At 43.3% G+C, this 24,686-nt stretch overlaps 1 protein-coding gene across 1 annotated transcript; it reads right to left on the bottom strand.

Moving 5' to 3' along the window:
• Positions 1-255: 255 nt before the first annotated feature.
• On the bottom strand, positions 256-5,776 carry LOC307111142 (lipocalin Can f 6.0101-like; the record flags this gene model as incomplete). The annotated part of the gene is made up of 7 exons (XM_079790824.1): positions 5,613-5,776; positions 5,122-5,258; positions 3,564-3,637; positions 2,322-2,432; positions 1,900-2,001; positions 1,615-1,722; positions 256-314 (listed from the first exon to the last, which is right to left on the bottom strand). Exons 1-7 carry the CDS (start codon positions 5,706-5,708, stop codon positions 256-258), a joined length of 687 nt encoding a protein of 228 aa, XP_079646950.1. The 5' UTR covers positions 5,709-5,776.
• Positions 5,777-24,686: the final 18,910 nt, after the last annotated feature.

Genomic DNA, 24,686 nt, shown 5'->3' with positions numbered 1-24,686 from the left:
TGCTCACAGTAGATAACAGTGCTGCTTGGAGGAGGTTTTCTGAGAGCAAGAAAAGATGATGCTCTGTGTCATAGAATGGATGATGTAGGGAAACTGGTATGTCCTGAAACATGGCGAACCGGGATCAGCCTCAGCAGCAACTGTCTCTCAGTACTCCCTTGAGAAAGAGAATTCTAGGATCGGGGAATAGTGTGAGGCAAGTCTCATAATTTGCTTTATTCACTAAGAAATAGGCCAAACAAAGGGGGAGCAGCATCACAGGAACAGAGACTGCGAGGGAGGGAAATCTTGAAATTCAGGAAGATTCTGAGAAGCTAGAGGACCATTATGGGTACAGAGTCAAGGATGTTCCCTCATTCCCTTGCCATCAGCCCCATGTCTCTCACACACACAAAGACAATCACATGACTGCAACACTAACCATTTATTGATCAGGTACAGGAGGTCTTATTCATGGTAGAGTTCTTGGTATGGCAAACAGAGTCAGAAATTTGGAGGAAACCTTTGATTCTTGGTGAATTGTTGAGTCTGTCTAGACAATTAGAGAAGATTCAGAAATAATGCCTTCTTGGATGATAGTGATGGAGATCAGGTCGCAGACCTTATCACAGGGTGACACAGGGACCATGGAATGAAGATCCTGGAGCCCAGGTGAGGAAGCATTCACTCAGCACTAAACAAGCAGATGAGAGAGAACACAGAAACTCATTAAGCACTTCCTCAGTTGAATTAAAGACAAAGATAATTTTTATTACAGAGAAAAATGGTGAAGAAATAGATATCATTCTACCTGCACTGTAACCTATGTTACTTGCTGAAATAAGGGGAAGGAGGTCATTGAATCAATGGTTGTTTTTGAACCATTGAATCAATGGTTCATCCACATCAATGAAGGACCCTAGGCTGGTTTCTGCCATTCTCAGCATTAAATGTTTTGAGGAATTTTTGATAAATTGAGGAAGAATGGCCCAAACCAAGCTACCTTGTATTAAATGCTGACTCTATGCAGGCCATAGCTGCTAAGATATTCCCATATATTATCTGAATAATGTAGGGAAGCTGGGATGTGGAGGCATGTCCTGAAACATGGTGAGCCAGTATCAGCCTCAGCAGCAATTGTCTCTCAGTTCCTTGAGAAAGAGAATTCTAGATCGCGACAAATCGGGGCAAAATAAAGCTAAGGTAGGAAACAGATGAGGAAAGTCAGAGCCTAATTTTCAGATGAAAGACAACTGGAAGGTCAGACAGCTCTGTTTCCAGATTAGAAGCTAAGGATGTGCAGAGATCAAAGAGAGACAGTATTACCAAATATTGGAGGGTGAGACCACACATTTTGGCCTTGGAAGACAGAAATGTCTTTGGGTTTCATGCTCACACCCTAGTATTCTTTTCCTATTTCAAATGCCAAAACTTAATGATTTTTAGGACTTTACTTGTCACCAGCAGGATATACCACACAGTAACTCTGTAAGGAACACGTTACTGTATGTCTTCTAATTGCGTAGGTTATTTGCTCTACAGCTCAGGGGACCCAGGACCACCAACTCCAAATTTCAAGCTCATCCCACAAGCTTCCTTACCCAATTATTTTTATTGTAATCTTTGGACACAAACCCCTAATGGTGTTGGAAGGCAGTGGTCCCTGGGCCACCCCCTCTCCATCAGACATCACCAACCTGGAGGCCTGGGCATCATGGCTCCCTCGGGCCTGGAGACAGCGATCTGCAGAGACAGAGCAGAGCACAGTCAAACACCAACCCATTTATTTCTCAGCAGGAGATCAAATGATTTCCCAGGTCAGGACAGAGGGGACTGGTTGGAGATGTTACCTTCTCTTGCATTTCTCCATCCAGGAATATGGGAATTTAAAAAGAGAAAACCAGAGATAGCTAAACTTACCGACTTTGGTCAAGTCCAGTATGTTTTCCTCAGCAATTCCATTTTTTTTGCAAAGTTTTCTAAACCTTTTCTTGAGTTTGGGGCTCACATCTGGTTTTCGGGCTGTGGGAAGAGTGACAGTAACTGCTGTGTCTTGTGTCTTGGTCATTGAGGCTCTTGGGGGCAGTGGGGACAGATAATTGGCACCAATTGGTGCTTAGGCAGAAGTTAGGGATGGGTTATCTCCTGTCTTGAATTTGACATTTTTAGGATATCCTTCTGGCATGATGAAAGATTTCATCATCTTTCCATCACTGAGCCTGAGGGATTACCCAAGGTGAGCCCCTCTCTTCAGAGGAGGAGAGACAGCCCAGGATAAGATTGGAAGGATCATTTTGTCTCCAGTGCCCTCTGAGGTGAATATCCACATAAAAATACTCTACCATAGAGCTCCATCACTTGGGTTTCTTCTTCATTGTTGACATTACTGACATAAAAAATAATATAGTCACTATAGACGGCTTCAATTATGTGAAATGTATTGTATCCATCATCTGTGGGGGGAAAAAGAACACAATTCAGAACTTCTTTAGTGCATAGGAAGCAAGTGAAATTCTTTACCTATTCTTTTTCAAAGAGCAAATTCAAGTGCATACCTTGGAGGAGATATAGAGAAAGAGCTAATGTCTTCCATTTGCATCTCCCTAGGCTTCATCAGTGACTTCTAAGTATAGAACTGACAAGCAGTAGTACATTGATTGCTAGTGGTAAAAAATTCAGCCACAGCTGCAACTTACCTTCTATTAAACTCATGTAGTTCCCTAGGCCAGTGGTCAGCAAACTGCGGCTTGAGAGCCACATGCAGCTCTTTGGCCCCTTGAGTTTTTAGCAAAGGTCAGCTTAGGAGTACCCTAATTAAGTTAATAACAATGTACCTACCTATATAGTTTAAGTTTTAAAAATTTGGCTCTCAAAAGAAATTTCAATTGTTGTACTGTTGATATTTGGCTCTGTTGACTAATGAGTTTGCTGACCACTGCCCTAGGCCCGTGGTCGGCAAACTGCGGCTCTTTGGCCCCTTGAGTGTGGCTCTTCCACAAAATACCATGGCCTGGGTGACTCTCTTTTGAAGAAGTGGCGTTAGAAGAAGTTTAAGTTTAAAAAATTTCGGCTCTCAAAAGAAATTTCGATAGTTGTACTGTTGATATTTGGCTCTGTTGACTAATGAGTTTGCCGACCACTGCCCTAGGCCATCTCTATCAACTAGCTCCCTCAGCCATCTCTGCCAACTATATGTCTCTGTCCTGTCTATAAACCCACTGGCATTATATACGCAGCCCTTTATGCAAGCAATTTGCTGTTAGTGACCACCAAAAATCAACAAAGTGGACAGGGAATGAAAAGCTATCAGAAAAATTTACTTTTTGTGTGTGCCTATTTTCTTTTGTTGTAGGTGGTGCATGTAACCAAATTTGCCATCTTTTTCTGATGATATTATGTACCATATTTTGGCTTTTACACACCAGGTACTCCCAAATTGAGGATATTGGCTATTAGATGGCCCCATTTACATTACCTAAATAATCATCAATCAAGAATTAATCAAGACACTAATGATATTAGGATTTAGTAAATTTCTTGCAATCAAAAGTAGAATTTACAAACACTTTTTAATGTATACTTACATTCAACACTATATACACCCTTCTCTTCTGTTTTGTCACAAATGAAAGAAATTTCAGTACACTCTCCATTGACTCTGTAAAACAGAATGAGCTGATGCCCAAGAGATATTGATGGGTCTGGCTCCCTCACGTTCCACCTGTGACTTGAGTGTCTGATTCCAATTAACTATAGACCATTTTGGTACAAATTTGAAACAGCTTTTATTTACCTTATTTCATTTTATTTGCTATTTTAGTGACTACTGATGTCACTATTTCTCTATGACCACTTAATACTATTATTATTGTCACTATGGGTCCAGTGCATGAATTCGTGCACCTTGAAAGGAACTGTGGGACGTGAGGCTGCGGTAGGCACAGGGGTGGGTTTCGGCCTATCCTCCGCGTCCCTGCCCAGCCCCTCCCATGATGGCTCCCAGTTTTCTCTCTGCCGGCAACCCTACTCCTGCCAGCCCCGCTCGCACCCACTGACTGCACGGAGTGATTGGGGCTGGTGCCAGCAATGGGTGCAAGTGGGGCCAGCACCGTCAATGAGTGTGAGTGGCTGCTGCTGCTCCGATTGCTCCTCAGGAGCAGGGGGAGGTGGAGAAGCCCTCAGGGGTGATCAGGGCTGGCAGCCACCGCTTGCACCTGCTGATGGCACCAAGTAATTGGGGCTGGCGCCGGGCACCAGCAGCAGGTATGAGCAGTGGCTCCAGTACTGGCAGTGGGTGCGAGTGGGGCTGGCGCTGGCAGCAGGTGCAAGCGTCAGGCGGGACTGCAGCATGAGAGAACAAAAAATTTTCAGTAACCACCAGAGGCTCTCCCCAATGACAGAGACTGGCACCCCACCTTGGACTGGCGCCCCCGCTCACCTGTTCCACCATTCCTCCCCAGCCAAAGCCCGCCATGTTCTGTGCTCTGCCATATGCTGTTGATACTCACCATATTCTGCACCCACTCCCTGGTGGTCAGTGCACGTCATAGCGACTGGTTGTTTGGTTGTTCCACTGTTCAGTCTACTTGCATATTAGGGTTTTATATATATAGATAGCTACTTGCCTAGATAATCAGTTGAGTTCTCAGATGTGCCAGCCTCTCACATAAGTGCTCAATAAACAGTGTTTCACAAAAAAGAAATCCATAAGAGAGAATTATTATCATCCTCTCTTATCCAAGGGAAAATTGGGGTGGAAAGAGATAAAATTTCTGGGTCACACAACTAGTAAAAGATCACTTCAAGAGATAGCTATGCTGTTGACCCCCAAATATATGCACTTAACCTATGCTATATTGCTACATTTCTTATGATTCTGATACCCCTCAATCTCTGAACTCCCCTATTCCCAATTAAATTTATTCCTGTCACCAACTCTTATCTCTGAATCCTCAGTTCATTATGTCATGGATCAGTGCCTGATAAATGAGTCTGATTTTGGATACAAGCCCACAATGTAAGTGCACACATGTGAGTGAGTGTGTGTGTGTGTGTGTGTGTGTGTGTGTGTGTGTGTAGAGCTCCAAGACCACAGTCAGGCTTCTGGGGTTTTTCCCCCAAGTAAAAATAAGCCATACTTACTTCTTATGAAATTTAAATGACAAGGAAGAGTTGTCCAAGACTTGGATGGATTCCACAAAAATTCTCATGCTACCATTTTCTTCTATCATTTCCTTCATGTCTGAGGCCAAGAGAATGGAATACCACTCCCCTGAAATCTGCAAAAAACCATTAAAACGGGTAAGAAAAGAAGAGAGGGGATACCACATAAACAGCTATATCCTTGAACTCTGGCCTGTGGGCCAGGACTCATAGTGGTGATATGGATGTGGAATTAGAACCCAGGTCAATTGACTCCACATGAAAGGCTCCTTCCACTGACCTCCAATGAGAATGGAGGTCCCCAAGTGTTATCATCTTTCCACATCTTATGACTGCTTTTTGTCCAAGGTCAGAAACCACCTATTTGTCCAATATGTCAAAAACCTCTGGCCCTCCAGTAGGGCCATCTTGCTTCAGAATCCCCTAAACCACCCCCAAAGTCAGAAGACGCTATGCTCCCCCAACTCTACCTTTGACATATCAAAGTTGCTTGTCACAACATCATGGTTTCCTTCATGATGGGCACAGACCAGAGTCAGCCCCAGACACATCAGCAGCAGTTTCATCTTGGGAGAGATGACACTGATTCAGCAACAGGCACTTGGAGTGAGTCTTTCCCTGATGGCGCCTCCACTCCCCAGATCCTCTGTCTTTATATTCATTCTGGGTCCAGTTTTTTTGTCCATGAGGCAACACCTTTTCTCCTCCTACTCCGGAATGGTCTGTATTCATTGATGTGAGGCCAAGATTGTTTCTGTCAATCTCATCTCTATTAGATCTACTTAGTGACCTAAAATTGATCAAAAGGAACACCCAAAAAGACAAATAGTGGACGTCATAAAAGGCTACCTTTTAAAACCCGAGTTAACTGTGAAATCAGAAAGCCAATTATGTGTGTCAGGAATTGAGTAGAACTGGGAAATAGAATGTGTAGACAATCCATGTTCCACCACTCTCACGGTGTGTGGAAACGGGTGAGTTACTCCATTTTAACTAGTCTCAGAAGCAAAGAAACTATCTCTACTAAAGATGATAGGACCACCCTAGCTGGTTAGGCTCAGTGGATAGAGCATCAGCCTGCAGACTGAAGGGCCTGGGCTCGATTCCAGTCAAGGACATGTGCCCGGGTTGCTGGCTCGAACCCAGTAGGGGCCGTGCTGGAGGCAGCCAATCAATGATTCTCTCTCATCATTGATGTTTCTATCTCTCTCTCCCACAGACTTTCTCTCTGAAATCAATAAAAATATACTTAAAACTAACTAAATAAAGATGAAAGGACCGTCACAAAGCATTCCAAATTAGAATGGGATTGGATAAAATCATGTCTTGAAAGTATGGTGTCTGTACTGAGCACATTTTAATTCCTTTTCCTTATTGTCTGAATTCAACCACAATGAATGAACAAATGTTTAATCACTCCATATACCTGGCTATATACCATAGATTCCATAAGAGAAACGGAGAAGTAGAAGATGGTATCCTTTCTTCAAGCAACCTTCAATGAAGGTGGGGAAATGCTTTACATACTCAAGAAAAACTTCATTCTAGAAGCATATGAACTAACTCAACAGTGGGGGACCAAGTCCAGACCATCGTGGACAGAAAAAGGGGTGATGCTGGGGAGGTGACATTATGGAGAAAGTGCTTAAGAACATAGACTTTGGAATCATGTACCAGGTTTCATTCCTATCTCTGTCATTTGGAAGCCAGGAGGACAAATTTAACCTCTCAGAGCCTTCGTGTCCTCTTGATGAGGGTAATTGTACCTGTGCATAGATTGCTATGGGGATTCAATGGGATGGTGTGTGTAGAACCCTCAGACTAATGGCTGGCACAGCTGGGCTGGTGCAATCAGAAAATTAATCTTGGGAAAGTGGGTTTTGGGGGAGGTCTTGAAGGTTCGGCAGGTGTGGAGATGTGGAGAGCATGTGGGAAGGGGATTCTTGGTGAGAGGAATGTTGTGATTTAGGCTCCTGTGCCTACTACTTGGTTTGGTTAAGAGCAATGGCTCATTCCTGGCTTGTGCTAATGGTTCCCTTTCCCACCCCCCAAAACAGAAAGAGGCCAGTGTCATGGGAGGCGCTGTGCACAAAGCAGAGAGCGTAGGAACTGTGGCATTCTATCTGCGGCCTGTTTTCCAAAGTGATCCCTAGGTCATGCTTAACCAACATCCAATCACTAGTATTTTGATGTTCATATAAATTTAGGCACCATGGGTGAGCTGTAGACTGTCCTGCCCCTAAGATAGAGGAACCGAGCTTTATGAATGGTGATAAAGGCTGTGAACTTCATTTTGTCTAGTTGATTCTCTCCAAGAATAGATGGTACCCTGTGAGCAACCAGGTTTGCAAGATGGACTGGGCTACAAAGCTGAGGGGAGAGTCAGCGACGGTGGTGCCCCACCATCTGTATCCCATCCCTCCACCCTCCTAACTCTGTACCCACACCAGAGCACCATATTGCAACTGTATGCCTCTGTGTACTGCCACTGTGTGCCCCAAGAGGAAACCAGAAATGAAGGCATATGCCACAGAATGTTTTCCCAGTCTTTCAGTTCTTTGTTGTTGTTTTTTTAAAAATATTTTTATTGATTTCAGAGAGGAAGGGAGAGGGAGAGATAGAAACATCAATGATGAGAGAGACTCATTGGTCAGCTGCCTCCTGCAGGCACCCTACTGACCTCAACCCAGTCATGTGCCCTTGACCAGAATCAAACCTGGAACCCTTCAGTCAGCAGGAAGATGCTCTATTCACTGAGCCAAACCAGCTAGGGCTTGCCTGGGGCTTTGAGTGGCACAGTGAAAGGGAGGGATCACAAGGACACAAAGGAAACTACAGAGGACCCTGGGTAAACTCATTATCCTGACCATGGTGGTGGTTTCATGGGCATCTCCCTGTAAAAACTTGTCAAATTTCATACTTTAATTATTTTTAATCCTCACCTAAGAATATGTTTTTATTGATTTTTAGAGAGAGAAAAGGAGAAGGTGGAGGACATCGCTGTTGCCTCATTCACCTTGACCAGGGATCAAACCCGAAACCTAGGTATGTGCCCCAACTGATAATCGAACCCACCACCTCTAGGTGTATGGGATGATGCTCCAACCAACTGAGCCACCCAGCCAGGGATCAAATTTTATGCTTTAAATATGTGTAGTTGATTGTCAATTATACCTCAAGAAAACTATTATTAACAATAGGAAATAAGTTTGCAGTTAGCATTTGCACACAGAACCTCTGAATTTTATGAACATGATATTTTATTTCTGATATTCATCAGTGAAATGCCTATCTTGGAAGACAGAACTGATGACTTCCGGCCCTGCACTGATACACAGGCCTCAGAGAAGAGGCTGGGCTAAGGCCCTGGGCTATTATGGGAGGTGCTGCTTTCTAAGTTCCTAAAGGCACTGGAGTTGGCTGGCTGGGAGTAAAGAATCCACGCACATCTTGCTGGATACTGGTTGACCAGCAGACCCTGGTTGTGAGGTCCAGATTCTGATGGGCCCTGAGTTCTGATAAGCAAAGGCTTGTGGTTCCCAGACACATTTGGGAGGCTAGCTCTAACAGACCCCCAGCTGGCTGCAGGCTCTGCCAACACAGGGCCCTGCAAGCCCTAATACTAAGCTCTGCCACTCCATCTGGTGTCCGGAGCCACCCAGGTTCTAAAAGCATCCCTTTGGGAAGCAGCCTCATACTTCCCCTTTCCCCACAGCCTCCTTGGACTGCCTTTTCCTTCATGCTCCCCGCCGACCTGGCTTTCTTGTCCTGCAGAGAACCTTAGGAAGCCAGTGTGAGCCCCAGGCTTTCTGAAAGAGGCCTCCCAAAGTGGCCCATCGTTTCTTACTGCCCAATTCAGTCTAGACCCCAAGGCACCTGGTTCTTTTCATATAGTGCACAAGAGGAAGCGGTTGTGATGCGTGCGTTCAGCCACCAGGAGGCGCAAGGCCTCCCGCGGACATCCTGGGATAGAGGCTCAGGCTCCAGGTAATGCCCAGTTTGAGGTGCAAGCCCAACCACAGGGAAGACAAGCATGTCAGGGGCGTTGGAATGGTCCCCTGAAACCATTCTCTGGAGTTCCTCACAGTACCTGGGCCAAACTGTGATCATCACCCCCATCTGCAGAACTTTGTTTGGGGCAGTTCAGGAACCTACTCTCCAGGGATCTAGCTCTTTATTCTACTGTTGACATAAGTGGTGACACCAACTCATTCCATCATCACATGAATGTTTTTCAACTTTGGCTGCACTTTTGAATCACCTGGAGAGCTTCAGAAGTCCTGGTGCACACAACATGGGGACTTTGCACTGGTCAAAGCAGATCACAGGGCTGTCCTGTGGAGGTCAGGGAAGTCTACTGATGAAATCAACAGCACAGAGTGCCTGTGTCCTAGAACTACGCACTGTCTCGGGGGTTGACTATTGCAGGGAACAAAATCAGTTCCTTGACTTCATTGCACTTACCTTCGAGCAAGCTGATCCAGGCTGTGAACAAATCAGTACGAGAGGCCAGTCGAGGAAGGTGGGGAAAGAGCACTACTTAATGCTTGAGTTCAGAGGAGTCCTCTGTCAGGGGACACACAGGGACCAGAATGTCGTGAGGGGGCAGGCCATGCAGATGTCTGAGTGTGGAGTGTTTCATACAGATGGTCCAGAGACAGGAGTGCTCCTGGGTGTCTGAGGAAAATTGTGTGCATAACGATTTAGGTTTAACAGAAACCTGGGAGACTAAAGGCAGTGATGTGAATCCTGGTAACCGGTGTAAGGACAGAAAAAAAAAAAGGCCCTTTTTTTCCCCTTTGCTGTAGCTTTCCACAGTTTTTGAGAAGCACCTGGTAATTAAACCCGAAGATCAAACAGCCTGAATCAAACAGCCCCTCTGTTCAAACTGTAAGACATTCTTGCATGCCTCTCTTCCCTGCTGTTTTTAGAACTCAGGGATAATTCACACCAAGGAGTCTCTAGTTAATGGAAAGTTCCCTTCCCTTCTCCCCTTCAAACTCTTCATAATTTTTGCTCTAAGCATGATTAACAGGCTTGGGAAACACACTGATAAGACACCTCCCTAGACATCTGTAGTGTTGTCTCCTGTAAAACAAACAAAAAACAATAACTTTTCAACACAGCTCCTAAGGTCTGCTCAACTTCAGCCCCAAATTCCCCTCTCTTGTTGCTTATCAACAGCCTCTGCTTAAAAGAGCAGGCCATCATTTGTTTCTTGCCTTGTATTGATCGGCAATACTTGGACCTTTCTATATCAAACAAACTTCCTATCTATATCAATCTCTTCTCTCAGTTGTGAATTCTCTCACAGCCTGCGTCACTGGCCAAACCCTACCAAGCAGGTCCTCACGGTCAGTGCAGCTTCTCAGGACGTCTGCCCGGGCCAGGCTCTCCTCATCAAGCTGACTCTCCAGTCCTCTGTCCTTCCTTACCAAGCGGTCAGCCAGCAATCGTCTATTATCCTAAAAACAAACAGAGCCATCATACATGTTTTGTAAGCAACAGAACAATGTTTCAGAAGAGCTAACTTTTAAGAACAACCAACCGTTGGTGTCTTCATGGGTAGGAACAGACAGTTCCAACTAAAGTCTGTCCTGGGACGAGAGACCCAGATGACAAAGTCCCCTGAGCTGGGACAGGAGATCTGGATTCTTCACTGTTGCTCTTGGAACCCAATATAACCTCACGGTGTCCTGATTTGATATTGACTCTGGAAGTTTATTTGACATTTATCTGTGTTTCCTGTGTTCAGCTTTAAGTCACTCAAGGGGAGCGGTAAGAGGACAACTTAAAAATATCTCCTGATCCCATGATTAGATAATGTAATGCCCATTTTATTGAAGGCACGCTGAGGGGTTTGTTTTGACAAAATTGTGCATTTGGGGGTCAGTGCATAACAAATAACTATAGCAAATAGCAGTCAGGGGAGAGGCCCTGGCACAGACAAGGGACTAGCAAACTTTTTCTCTAAAGGACCAAATAGGAAACATTTTAGGTCTTGCAGGCCAAGAGGCAAAATTGAAGATATTGTGTTGGTACTAATATAATAATAGAGAAAACAGATGGCCACATTTTTTTTAAATTTCTTTATTGATTAAAGTATCACATATTTGTCCTCATCCCCCCATTCCCACCCCACACCCCTCCCCACGCATGCCCCCACCCCCCTGTTGTCCTTAACCACTGGTTAGGCTCATATGCATGCACACAAGTCCTTTGGTTGATCTCTCCCCTTTACCCCCACCCTCCCCTATTTTTAATGAAATTTTAAATTAAATATTGAGTATAATTTGTTTTGAAAATACAGATCTATTAGTGAGAAGAATGGATTCTTTTTTGAAATAAAATTATTGGAAATTTGCTTCATTGGGGTTGAAAACAGTGTTCCTAATATTGCATTGATTGCAAATGTCTTGACTCACAGGCAATACAAAAACAGGCAGCGGGCAGCATTTGGCCTATGGGCCATAGTTCCAGACCAACATCTGGTATAGAAAACATGGTTTCATTATTAAGTATCCTAGGAGGTTCTGGCTAAAGTTACAAGAGGAGGGGAAAAAAGTGAGAAAGAAGCATAAGTATTGGAAGAGATACATTGATAATTATTTTCAATTATATGACCAAATACCTATAAGACCAACAGAATCCACAAAGTATTGGAACTAATTTCATTATACCTGTAAAAATTTTCATCAAGGTTGCTAGAGACATTAACTTAAAAAATCAACAGCTTTTCTCTATACCAGCAAAAACTCATAATCACCAATGGTTAAAAAACAAACAGCCTTTTCCTGAAGATGAAGCCCAAAGTGAAGAAGGAAGCCCCTGCACTTCCCAAAACCAAAGCAAAGGCTTTGAAGGCAAAGAAAGCAATGGTGAAAGGCGTCCAAAGCCACAAAATAAAGAAGATCCGCACCTCGTCCACCTTTGATGGCCAAGACACTGTTGCTCCTAAGGAAGCCTAAATGTCCTCAGAAGAGCGCCCCAGGAGAAACAAACTGACCACTATGCTATCATCAGGTTCGCCCTGACTACTGACTCAGCCATGAAGAAGATAGAAGACAACAATACACTGTGTTCTTTGTGGATGTCAAGGCCAACAAGCATTGGGTCAAACAGGCTGTGAAGAAGCTCTGTGACATTGAGTGTCCAAATTCAACACCCTGATCAGGACTGATGGAGAGAAGAGTCATACATTTGACTGTCTCCTGACTGTGATGAATTGCATGTTGCCAACAAAATTGAGATAATCTAAACTGAGTCCAACTGGCTAAGTCTGAATATAAAAATTATCCTATATAATAACAGCCTAATATGCTAAGTGTCCGACCATTCCTTCGACTGTTCAACCAGTCGCTATGACATGCACTGACCACCAAGGGGCAGACACTCCGACTGGTAGGTTAGCTTGCTACTGGGGTCCGGCTGATCGGGACTGGGTGAGATGGGCCGGACATGCCCTGGAGCCCTCCCGAGATCCCTCCCCTGCCCGATCATGCACTAGTAGGGTCCCTAGGCCTGGCCTGCACCCTCTCGCAATCTGGGACCCCTTGGGGGATGTTGGAGAGCCAGTTTTGGCCTGATCCCCGCAGGCCAGGCCGAGGGACCCCATCAGTGCATGAATCCGTGCACCGGGCCTCTAGTATAGTATAAAACAAACAAGCAGACTGCTGAAAGTATGTAGGAATTAACAACCAAGAATACACAAGAAGAAAACCAAGTAGAGAATTTTAAAACTCTAAGGACATAGAAGATGATCTGAATACATTGACAGACATGAGGCTCGTATGGCTTTGGTCCAGTGCGCTACAGACTTCTGACTTCCAAAGCTGTAGTATAGTAAACTTGTACTGTTTTAACTTACTAAGTTTGTGGTGATTTGTTGCAGCACAAACAGGAAACTAGTACAGGACCCCTTTCTCCTGTCCAGCTGTATGTCAAAAATAAAGTGTCCTCACTGTATTTCTGATACACTGGCAGAATTAACTCTTGAAGCAAGTGTGGCCTATGTGATCTACTGAGTAATCCTAATTCACACCTGCCTACATTGGGGATATTATTCTGTGGTGCTCTTTGCAGAGGTTTATTCCCTTTCTTGAACCAATTTGCTTTCAGACCATAGGAATGTGTTGAGGACAGTGTGGTGAGAGTAGGGTGATACGGAACTAATGAAAAAACAACGTAGCATTTAAATGTCATGGTGGAAAATCCCCAATGCACAAAGTGCACCGAGAAGCATTAGCATAGCTCCTATTGCTGGCTGATTCCACCATAACTTTCATTTGACCCCTGATTTTATTAGATATTCTATAAAATGAAAATATAGGTTTGAAAAGTCAACGTCTTTCTCTCTCTGTCTTTTAGTTAAAATGATCACTGATCTGGGTTGGCATGAGCAATACAGTGGAATAGGAGGTGCCAGCCATCATGTCCTAGTATAAACACCTATTTTAACAACCACTCATGGGTGAGAATACCTTCATGGGAGTCCAGAAGTACAGCTGAGAGGTCCAGCTCCCAGGTGAAGCAAAACAATCCAAGACATTGATGCACTGAAGAAGGTAAGAAGGACAGTTTCCCTTTATCTATGTCACCCTCTCCCAAGGTGGCACAGCCCTGGCATCTCTGGGACCTTGTTAGAATGCAGAATCTCAGGTCCACCAAGACCTGCTAAGGCAGAGCTTGCAGTTTATCAAGATCCCCAGGTGATTTAGATGCACATTCTGAGAAGTACTGCATTACCACACATACAGAAATCCATAAGTAATATATGGCATTATTCTGAGTCTTATTTATGATTTATGTGAGTGATGTCATACTGTACATATATATCCTATAACTATTAGTTTTTGAGATATAACAATGCTAATATAGATCTAGTACATTCCCTTTAAATTGCTAAAGAAAATTCATTTCATTCATGTTGCTGATAATGAAAACTGTTAGGTAATCAACCTATCAGTGACACCGACGTAGTGCAATCAGGTTCAAATGGAGAAGGCCAGAGAGTCTTAATGCTCTTCACTTTTTTGTTTTTTTTTAAATATATTTTATTGATTTTTTACAGAGAGGAAGGAAGAGGGATAAAAAGCCAGAAACATCGATGAGAGAGAAACATCAATCAGCTTTCTCCTGCACACCTCCTACTGGGGATGTGCCCGCAATCAAGGTACATGCCCTTGACTGGAATTGAACCTGGACCTTTCAGTCCACAGGCCGGCACTCTATCCACTGAGCCAAACCGGTTAGGGCAATGCTCTTCACTTTTAAAAATGCACCCATTTATTTATATGGCCACTGGGGAGGATGTTCTTCCCAAGGAAAAGCAATTACTGTTTACGGCTTTAAGACCAAATGTTACATCCCCAGGAGAAATCAATGTTTTTAAAGCCCTGATGTGTCAATATCAATGAGAATGCTCAAAGCAAATCTCACCAACCAGAGTACTCTTACACAAACAGGGTGTGTGTACAGAATAGGAAGGCTCATTCATCCCAACATGGAATGAGATTTATATTCTTAATATATTTAGGGAAACTAGCAGTAAGCATCTCCAGGCTTTGATTTTTATAAGGCATAAAAAAATCAGAGGCCCATTACTGGACCTAGATCTTCATGAACAAATGAAACGGCTGGTTTTCTCATGAGTTTTACTAGCCAAAGCTTATTAACAGGAATAAGGGATATGGCAGAGACTTACTAGCTGAAGCAATTGAGGGAACCTAAAATATGTGGCTAGTTTACTGGAGGAAGGCCAGTGCTGGGCATCACGGACAAAGCTTTCACAGCCTGGAAGCTGGTAAGTCTCATTCCATGCTGGGAAAACATTAGGTCACATGGTTGTCTGCTGTACCTTGGGAAAGAGACCAGGCTGTAGAACTTGGAGAAGCAGAAGGAATGATTCAGGATGTTGGAATACTGGTACTGTGTCCATGACTTCTTGAAGCTTTCAACGAAAGTTATGAGAGGGTAGGGCTTGCACTATAGCCAGTTAGGCTGCAAGTAAAGGAGATAGCACATCTTTGCTAAGGGATGCCTCTGTGCCTGAAATCTGCCTCCAAGTTGAATGAGGGTCACTTACCCCAAAGTGAAGCAGTTGCAAGTAGTGGCTGTGAAGTGGAAGTCAAGTCTCAGAGGAAATAATGCTGCTGCCTTGAAAGGTTGCATGCCTCCTGGCAAAGAAGAGTTTAAAAGCCCATTCCACCCAAAGCCATTGTTTTAGGTGGCCCCCATTAAGTTAAGAAAAGCAGATGGGGTAGTTAGAGCAGAAAGGTCAATTTAGAAAATACCAGTTTGGGGGCCTAACTCTATAACTAGTGTCCCAATTATGCCCCAATTAATTATCTGTCTAGACTTAGTGGGACAAACGCAGGTGACCAGGAGTCAGCAATAACGGCCTATTTTTGGTACTTCAATGTCTAGACAGCTGAGCCGAACCGGAACACATGACACACAAATAGAATTAGTATGCAATCACACAGAATTTATTTATCTATTCCTAGTGGGTCCTAGGCTCCAGCAAAGGCCACCCGCTGATGCACACTGAAGGACAGACAATGAAAACAGAGACAGGCAGGCGGCCGCAGTTGGTTCAGGCTGGCACAGCAGAGCAATCAGGGGCTTGTCTCTCGGAGAGACGTGGAGTCCTCCTCTTATTGGGCAGGAGACCACAACTGAAGATGGTCCCGGGGTTATATAGACCGTGGTAAACAAGTTGTGTCCTTATCAGTGTGGGCCAGACTGTGTGCCTTATGCTGGGAGCAGGGCGTTTACACTTTAAGGGCGCAGAACTTTTGCATCAAGATATTGAGGTGTTCATTAATTTTGGAAGTTACAGAGTATTGGGGGTTTCCATACAGCAAACATTTCACACAATAATTATTTCATACATTAGAGGGGTTACATTATTATAACAACTAGTAAGAATGTTGGTGCCTGGTTACCTGCACACAGAGAAGTCAAGAGGCAAATATACCAGAAGTCTGCTAAGTTTTTCAGGAATTTGCACTGCTAAAAGGAATTTAGGTCTGGCCTATAGCAAAACCATATGACTCCTTAATCTTAAAAATAATCTCTCTGAGCCCGCAGAAGCAGAGGGTGGGTGTGCCTGTGGGGGATATGGAAAAGGGATAACCTCCCAGAACCAAGGCTCAGAGGACCGTGGACATAAGGCCATGCTTCCACCACATTCTCTGATCCCTTTCTTCTTGAAACTCAGCTTTGGCCACACACATGAAGACAATGCCCTAGGCCTTAGGGTGACATGAGAAACCAGATAGAAAGAACTGGGTTCCTGAATGACTGTGTGGAATAGAGTTGCCAACTTGGAATGCTCTCTTGTGATTATGCTTGGGAGAGTCAAATTAATTCTATCTTCATTAAACCATACTAAATTACTATTGGGTCTCTCTCTCATTCTCTCTCTCTCTCTCTCTCTCTCTCTCTCTCTCTCTCTCTCTCTCTCATTATTTTTAAAATCAGCCAGCTAGATAAACTAATAAATGTTCAAACAGAGATATTTATCATTCCTTACTAAACTGGTTCTTCCACTTGACTGGAGTAACTCAGGCCAAAATCCTTGGAGGCATCCTGAGTCCTAGCCCCAAAGAATGCAAATCATTAAACCAGGTCCTGAATTTGTGATTTAATTTGGTGCTTCCCAGAATTTCAGGGGGCACATGCATGGGGTCTAGTCCTAGAAAGGTTAATACTCATCAAAAAAGACCACCAGGGACATACTTGTAGTTGAAAAGTTTGGGTTTATTGCAACTAGGAAATACGCTCACCATGAGGTACTGTGGATGACTCAGAGCGTGTTGGAAAGAATCTACTATAGGATTTGGGGGAGATCTAAGGAAGCTCTAGGTTAGGTGTTGTCAGAAATCTGGGGCAAGTCTGTGATTGAATACATCTACAAATCTTATCTTTAGGTAATGAAGATAAGCATGAATATAAAGCTATACTTGATAAAGAAGCAGCAGTCACTCATTTTAGTAGAGAGAGAGACATGGTTTTGGATTGCATGATAATCTGGCTTTAATGATCTCAGAGTGACCTTTTCTGATGTTGATGTTTTATGAGATTGTTTGTGTCCAACAAAACAACTGGGCCTACCTATCGTTAAGCTTATGACCATAATGACTGAGACATACTTCATGAATGACAACCCACCCTCATGTTGCTCTGTTCCAGCACCAATGTGCAATTTTGACACTGTTTTTATCATTGGATGTAAGAAAAGGTTTTAAGTGGAGGAAGAACCTTAACTTTCCTTTCTCCAAATCCCATAAGCTCTCCCCAAAAGAGGCTAAGACCCTTTAGACTCCTTAATGATTTTTGACGGTACCAAATAGAGATGGCTAAAGATCTCTATTGCTCACATTTCATGGCATCTCACTTAACATGCTCACAGTAGATAACAGTGCTGGTTGAAGGAGGTTTTCTGAGAGCATTAAAGGATGCTGACTGTGTATAAAATGGACAATGCAGGGAAGCTGGGATGTGGAGGTATGTCCTGAAACTTGGTGAGCCCAGATCAGCCTCAGCAGCAACTGTCTCTCAGTACTCCCTTGAGAAAGAGAATTCTAGGATCAGGGCAAATTGTAGGGCTAGTCTCACAGTTTGTTTTATCGGATCACTAAGAAATAGGCCAATCAAAATGCAAGCAGCATCACTGGGACAGAGACTGACTGCTGGGGAGGGAGAATCCTGAAATTCAGGAAGATTCTGAGAAGCTAGAGGACCATTATGGGTACAGAGTCAAGGATGTTCCCTCATTCCCTTGCCATCAGCCCCATGTCTCTCACACACACAAAGACAATCACATGACTGCAACACTAACCATTTATTGATCAGGTATAAGAGGTCTTATTCATGGTAGAGTTCTGGGTATGGCAAACAGAGTCAGAAATTTGGAGGAAACCTTTGATTCTTGGTGAATTGTTGAGTCTGTCTAGACAATTAGAGATTCAGAAATAATGCTTTCTTGGATGATAGTGATGGAGATCAGGTTGCAGACCTTGTCACAGGCTGACACAAGGACCATGGAATGAAGATCCTGGAGCCCAGGTCAGGAAGCATTCACTCAGCACTAAACAAGCAAATGAGAGAGAACACAGAAATTCATTAAGCACTTCCTTTGTTGAAGACAAAGAGAATTTTTATTACAGAGAAAAATGGTGAAGAAATAGATACCAATCTGTACTGCAACCTATGTTTCTTTCCAGAATAGGGGGAAGGGGGTCATTGAATCAATAGCTGGTTGTTGTTTTTCTATTGCTTAACCTTTCCTGAGCTGAGTCTATGAGAAAGAGAGAGGAATAATCAATGAAGGACCCTAGGCTGGTTTCTGCCATTCTCAGCATTAAATGTTTTGAGGAATTTTTGATAAATTGAGGAAGAATGGCCAAAACTATAGCTACCTTGTATTAAATGCTGACTTCATGCAGGCCATAGTTGCTAAGATATTCCCATATATTATATGAATAAAGCCCCACAATAAAGCTAAGGTAGGAAACAGATGGAGAAAGTGAGAGCCTGTTTTCCAGGTAAAAGACAACTAGAGGGTTAGACAGCTCTATTTACAAATCAGAAGTTAAGGATGTGCAGAGTTCAAAGAGAGACAGTATTACCAAATATTGGAGAGTGAGACCACACATTTTGGCCTTGGAAGATGGACAAAAGACAGTAATGCATTTGACTTTTATACTTACACCCTAGTATTCTTTTCCTATTTCACATTTCAATTCTTAATGATTTTTAGGACTTTATCAATTACTGAGGCCTTTTCACCAGCAGAATATCCACACAGTAACTCTGTAAGGCACATGTCATTGTTTTTCTTTTAATTACTTAGGTCATTTGTTCTACAGCTCATGGAATGAATGGGTCCTGAGCCCAGGACCCCCAATTCCAAATTTCAAGCTCATTCCACAAACTTTCTTATGTAATTAGTTGTATTGTAATCTTTTTTTTTTTAAATCCTCAATTAAGGACACTAGACTTGTTTCTGAGGATATTTTTCCATTGAATTTTAGAGAGTTGAAGGGAGAGAGAGAAACATTGATGTGAGAGAGATACATTGATTGGTTGCCTTCCCACTCACCCCAACCAGGGCCAGGGATCAAGCCTGCAACTGAGGCACATGCCCTTGACTGGAATCAAACCCGGGACCCTTCAATCCACAGGCTGACGCTCTATCCACTGAGAATAACTAGGGCTTTATTGTATTCTTTGCAATCTTCCAAAACCCTTAATAGTTTTGGAAGGCAGTGGTCCCTAGGCCACCCCCTCTCTATCAGACATCACCAACCTGGAGGCCTGGGCATCATTGCTCCCTCGGGCCTGGAGACAGCGATCTGCAGAGACAGAGCAGAGCACAGTCAAACACCAACCCATTTATTTCTCAGGGAGAGATCAAATGATTTCCCAGGTCAGGACAGAGGGGACTGGTTGGAGGTGTACCTTCTCTTGCATTTCTCCATCCAGGAATATGGGAATATAAAAAGAGAAAACCAGAGATAGCTAAACTTACCGACTTTGGTCGCATCCAGTATGTTTTCCTCAGCAATTCCATATTCTTGACAAAGTTCCTCAAACCTTTCCTTGAGTTTTGGGCTCACATCTGGTTTTCGGGCTGTGGGGAAAGTGACAGTAACTGCTGTGTCTTGTGTCTTGGTCATTGAGGCTCTGGTAGTGATGGAGGGGCAGATGGATGGAAATGGATGGCACCAATTGGTGCTTAGGCAGAAGTTAGGGTGGGCTAAAATTTTGACATTTTTAGGATATCCTTGTGTCATGATGAAAAATTTCATCATCTTCCCATCACTGAGCCTGAGGGATTACCCAAGGTGAGCCCCTCTCTTCAGAGGAGGAGAGACGTCCCAGGATAAGATTGGGTGGACTACTTTGTTTAGGTTTCCTTTCTCCCCCTGTCTCCCCACCCCAAAATGAGAATAAATATACTCTACCTAAGAGTATCAGCATCTCAAATGTATTCTTATTGTTGAAATTAATGAGATGAAAAATAATATAGTCATTATAGACCACTTCAATTATGCGAAATGTAACAAATCCAGCATCTGTGGAGGAAAAGGAACACGGCTCAGAACTTCTTTGGTCCATGCGAAACAAGTTAAACTCTACCTATTCTCTTACACAGAGCAAATTCAAGTGCATATCCTGGCAGAGATGAAAAGTGATATCTAAGGCCTTCCATCGGTATCTCTCTGAGCTTCACATGGCAACTTCTAAGGTAGAACTGACTGCTAGTAGAAATTCCACTGCTCATCACTGAACACTAGTGGTAGAAAAATTCAGCCACAGCAGCCACTTCCCCTCTATCATCCTCCCTGAGGCTCTCCTATCTCCCTCGGCCATCTCTGCCAACCATGTGTCTCTGTTCTGTCTATAAGCCCACTGGATTATATACCCAATACGCTATCTGGGCAATGTGCTGTGGCAATGGACACCAGAAACAATCAGAAAGTGGGCAGAGAATGAGTAGCTGTCCTGACAATTTATGTTTTTTGTTCATACGTTTGTTTTTTCCCATTTTCTTTTGTTGCAGGTGGTACAAATTACCATCTTATTCTGATGGTATTGTGTGCCAGGTATTGGCTTTTACACACAAAGTTCTCCCAAATTGAGGATATTGACTATTAGATGGCCCCATTTACATTATCTAAATATGCATTAATCAGGAATTGATGAAGATCCTACGAATGTGGGTGTTTAGTCAATTCCTTACAGTTGGAAGTAGAATTTACAAAGTCATTTTTATATACTTACAGATAACATTATATACTCCATTCTCTTTTGTTGAGTCACAAAACAAAGAAATTTCAGTACACTCTCCATTGACTCTGTAAAACAAAATGAGCTGATGCCCAGGAGATATTGATGGGCCTGGCTCCCTCACACTCCACCTGCAACTTGAGTGTCTGATTCCAATTAACTGTAGAACATTTCTGGTACAAATTTTTTTCTTCATTTTTTTATTAAGGTATTACATGTGTACATATCTTCCCATTGCCTCCCCCCCCCCCACTCCACTCCCATACATTGAAACAGCTTTTATTTACCTTATTTCACTTTATTTGCTTCTTTAAAAATGAGTCAACAACTGATATCATTATTACTCTACCACCACTTCACACTATTATTATTACCATAGCTACTTGCCTAGATAATCAGTTGAGTTCTCAGATGTGCCAGCCTCTCAGATAACTGCTCAATAAACATTGTTTCACAAAAAGGAAATCCATGAGAAAGAATTATTATCATCTTCTTTTACCCAAGGGGAAATTGGGGTGGAAAGAGATAAAATTTTTAGGTCACACAACTACTAAGAAATCATTTCAAGAGATAGCTAAGCTGTTGACCCCAAATGCCATGCACTTAAGTTATGCTATATGGCCACCCTTCTTATGATTCTGATACTCCTCGATCTGTAAACTCCTCTACTCCCATTTAAATTTATTCCTGTCACCAATTCTTTTTAAAAAAATATATATTTTATTGATTTTTTTACAGAGAGGAAGGGAGAGTTAGAAACATCGATCAGCTGCCTCCTGCACACCCCCCACTGGGGATGTGCCTGCAACCAAGGTACATGCCCTTGACTGGAATCGAACCTGGGACCTTTCTATCCACTGAGCCAAACCGGTTTCGGCCCTGTCACCAATTCTTATCTCTGAATCTAGGTAACAGGCAAATTCCTCAGTCCTACATCAGTGCCAGATGTGTGACTCTGATTTTGAATACAGGCCCACAATGTTGTGTGTATGTGCATGAGTGAGTGTGTGTGTGTGTGTGTGTGTGTGTGTGTGTGTGTGTTTAGAGGTCCAAGACCATACTCAGGCTTCTGTTTTCCCTTTCCCGAGTAAAAAAGGCTACACTTACTTTACATGAAATTTCAGTGTCAAAGAAGAGTCGTCCCAGGCTTGGATGGATTCCATAAAACTCCTCATGACACTATTTTCTTCAATCCTTTCTTTGTCATCTGAGGCCAAGAGAATTGTATACCACTCCCCTGAAATCTGCAATAAATCAGTAAGATGATTTGTGTAAGAAAGAAGAGGGGGATACCACATAAACATCTGTATCCTTAACCTCTGGCTCATGGGCCTGGACTCACAGTGGTGATATGGAGATGGAACCCAGGTCAATTGACTCCACATGAAAGGCTTTTGTGGAGGTTTCCACCTGGTTCGAATCCTCTTAGTCCAAGGTCAGAAACCCACCCCCTTTGCCTAACATATCAAAAATTTTTGGCCTCCTTTAGGGCCATCTTGCTTCAGAATCCCCCAAACCACCCCCAAACTCAGAAGACCCTATGCTCCTCCAACTCTACCTTTGGTATATCAAAGTTGCTTGTCACAACATCATGGTTTCCTTCATCATGTGCACAGACCAGCGTCAACCCCAGACACAACAGCAGCAGTTTCATCTTGGGAGGGACGATTCTGATTCAGCTACGGGCACTTGGAGTGAGTCTTTCCCTGATGGCGCCTCCACTCCCCAGATCCTCTGTCTTTATATTCATTCTGGGTCCAGTTTTTTGTCCATGAGGCAGCACCTTTCCTCCTCCCACTTCACTCATGGTCTGTATTCATTGATGTGAGGCCAAGATTTTCCTTTCAATCTCATCTCTAGTAGATCTACTTAGTGACTTGAAATTAATCAAAATGGACACTCATAAAAAAAATAGTGGATATCATAAAAGGCTGCCTTTTGGAACCTGAGTTAATTGTGAAATCAAAAACCAATTATGTGTATCAGGGATGGAGTAAAACTGGGAAATACAATGTGTGGACAATCCATGTTTCACCAGGCACAAGGTGTGTGGAAACGGGTGAGTTACTCCGTTTAAACAGCCTCAGAAACAAAGAAACTAACTCTACTAAAGATGATAGGACCTATCACAAAGCATTCAGAGAGAGTAGATTAGAATGGGGTTTAATACAATAATGTCTTGAAGGTATGGTGTCTGGTATTGAGGACATTTTAATTCCTTGTTCTTGTTTGAGTTCAACCACAATGAATGAACAAATGTTTAATTACTCCGAATACCATAGACCCCGTAAGAGAAATGGAGAAGTAGAAGTTGTCATCCCTTTCTTCAAACAACCTTCAATGAAGGTGGGGAAATGCATTACATACTTAAACACTTCATTGTACAAGCTTATGAACTAACCCAGTGGTCGACAAACTGCAGCTCGCGAGCCACATGCGGCTCTTTGGACCCTTGAGTTTTTTAGCAAAGGCCAGCTTAGGAGTACCCTAATTAAGTTAATAACAATGTGCCTACCTATATAGTTTAAGTTTAAAAAATTTGGCTCTTAAAAGAAATTTCAATCGTTGTACTGTTGATATTTGGCTCTGTTGACTAATGTGTTTGCCGACCGCTGAACTAACCCAACAAAGTGGGACCAAGTCCAGAACATCATGGGTCAGGAAAAAAGGGTGATGCTGGGGAGGTGACATCATGTAGAAAGTGCTTAAGAACACTGGCTTTGAAGTCATGTAGACTGGGGTTTCAGTCCTATCTCTGTCATTTTGAAGCAGAGGACAAATTTAACCTCTCAGAGCCTTACTGTCCTCTTAATGGGGATAATTGTACCTGTCAATAGATTGCTATGGGGATTCAATGGGATGGTGTGTGTAGAACCCTCAGACTAATGTCTGGCACAACTGGGCTGGTGGAATAAGAGACTTATTCCTGGGAAAGTGGGTCTTGGGGGAAGTCTTTTTTTTTTTTTTTTTTTTTTTTTTTCTTTCCAATTTTTTTTATTAAGGTATTATATGTGTACATATCTTGCCATTGCCCCCCCCCCCACCCCACTCCCATATATGCCCTCACCTTGGGGGAAGTCTTGAAAGGTAGGCAGGTGTGGAGATGTGGAAAGCATGTGGGAAGGGGATTCTTGGTGGGAGGGATGTTGTGATTTAGGCTCCTGTGCCTTCTGCTGGGGCTTGTTAAAAGCTATGGCTCATTCCTGGTTTGTGCTGCAACCCCCAAAACAGAAAGAGGCCAGTATCATGGGAGGACCTGGGCACAGGGCAGTGAATGTAGGAATTGTGGCATTCTAGTTGTGGCCTGCTTTCCAAAGTCATCCCAGCCCCTTGTGTAATCATTCCTAGTTCATGCTCAACCAATATCCAGTCACTGGGATTTTGAGGTCTATCTAACTTTAGGTCCCATGTGTGGGCTGTTGGCTGTCCTGCCCCTGACATAGAGGAACTGAACTTCACAAAGGCTGTGCACTTCATTTTGTCTAGTTCATTCTCTCCAAGAGCAACCAGGTTTGCAAGATGAACTGGGCTACAATGCTCAGGGGAGAGTCAGCTACTATTGCTGCCCCACCAACTGTATCCCATCCCTCCGGCCTCCTAACTGCCCCCACATCAAAGCGCCATATTGCAAGCGCCATATCTGCTTCGGGTGGTGCCATCTTTTTTTTCACCTTTGTACCTACTGTAGCACCTGGTACATAGTATCTCCTTTGGAATGATTGTACACTAAGTCCTATACTAGAAGC

The sequence above is a fragment of the Cnephaeus nilssonii genome, assembly GCF_951640355.1.
Source record: "Cnephaeus nilssonii genome assembly, chromosome: 14".
In the NCBI taxonomy this organism is placed as follows: Eukaryota; Metazoa; Chordata; class Mammalia; order Chiroptera; family Vespertilionidae; genus Cnephaeus; species Cnephaeus nilssonii.
Note: the sequence above shows the minus strand (reverse complement) of the source record. Positions and strands in the feature narration are given on the sequence as shown.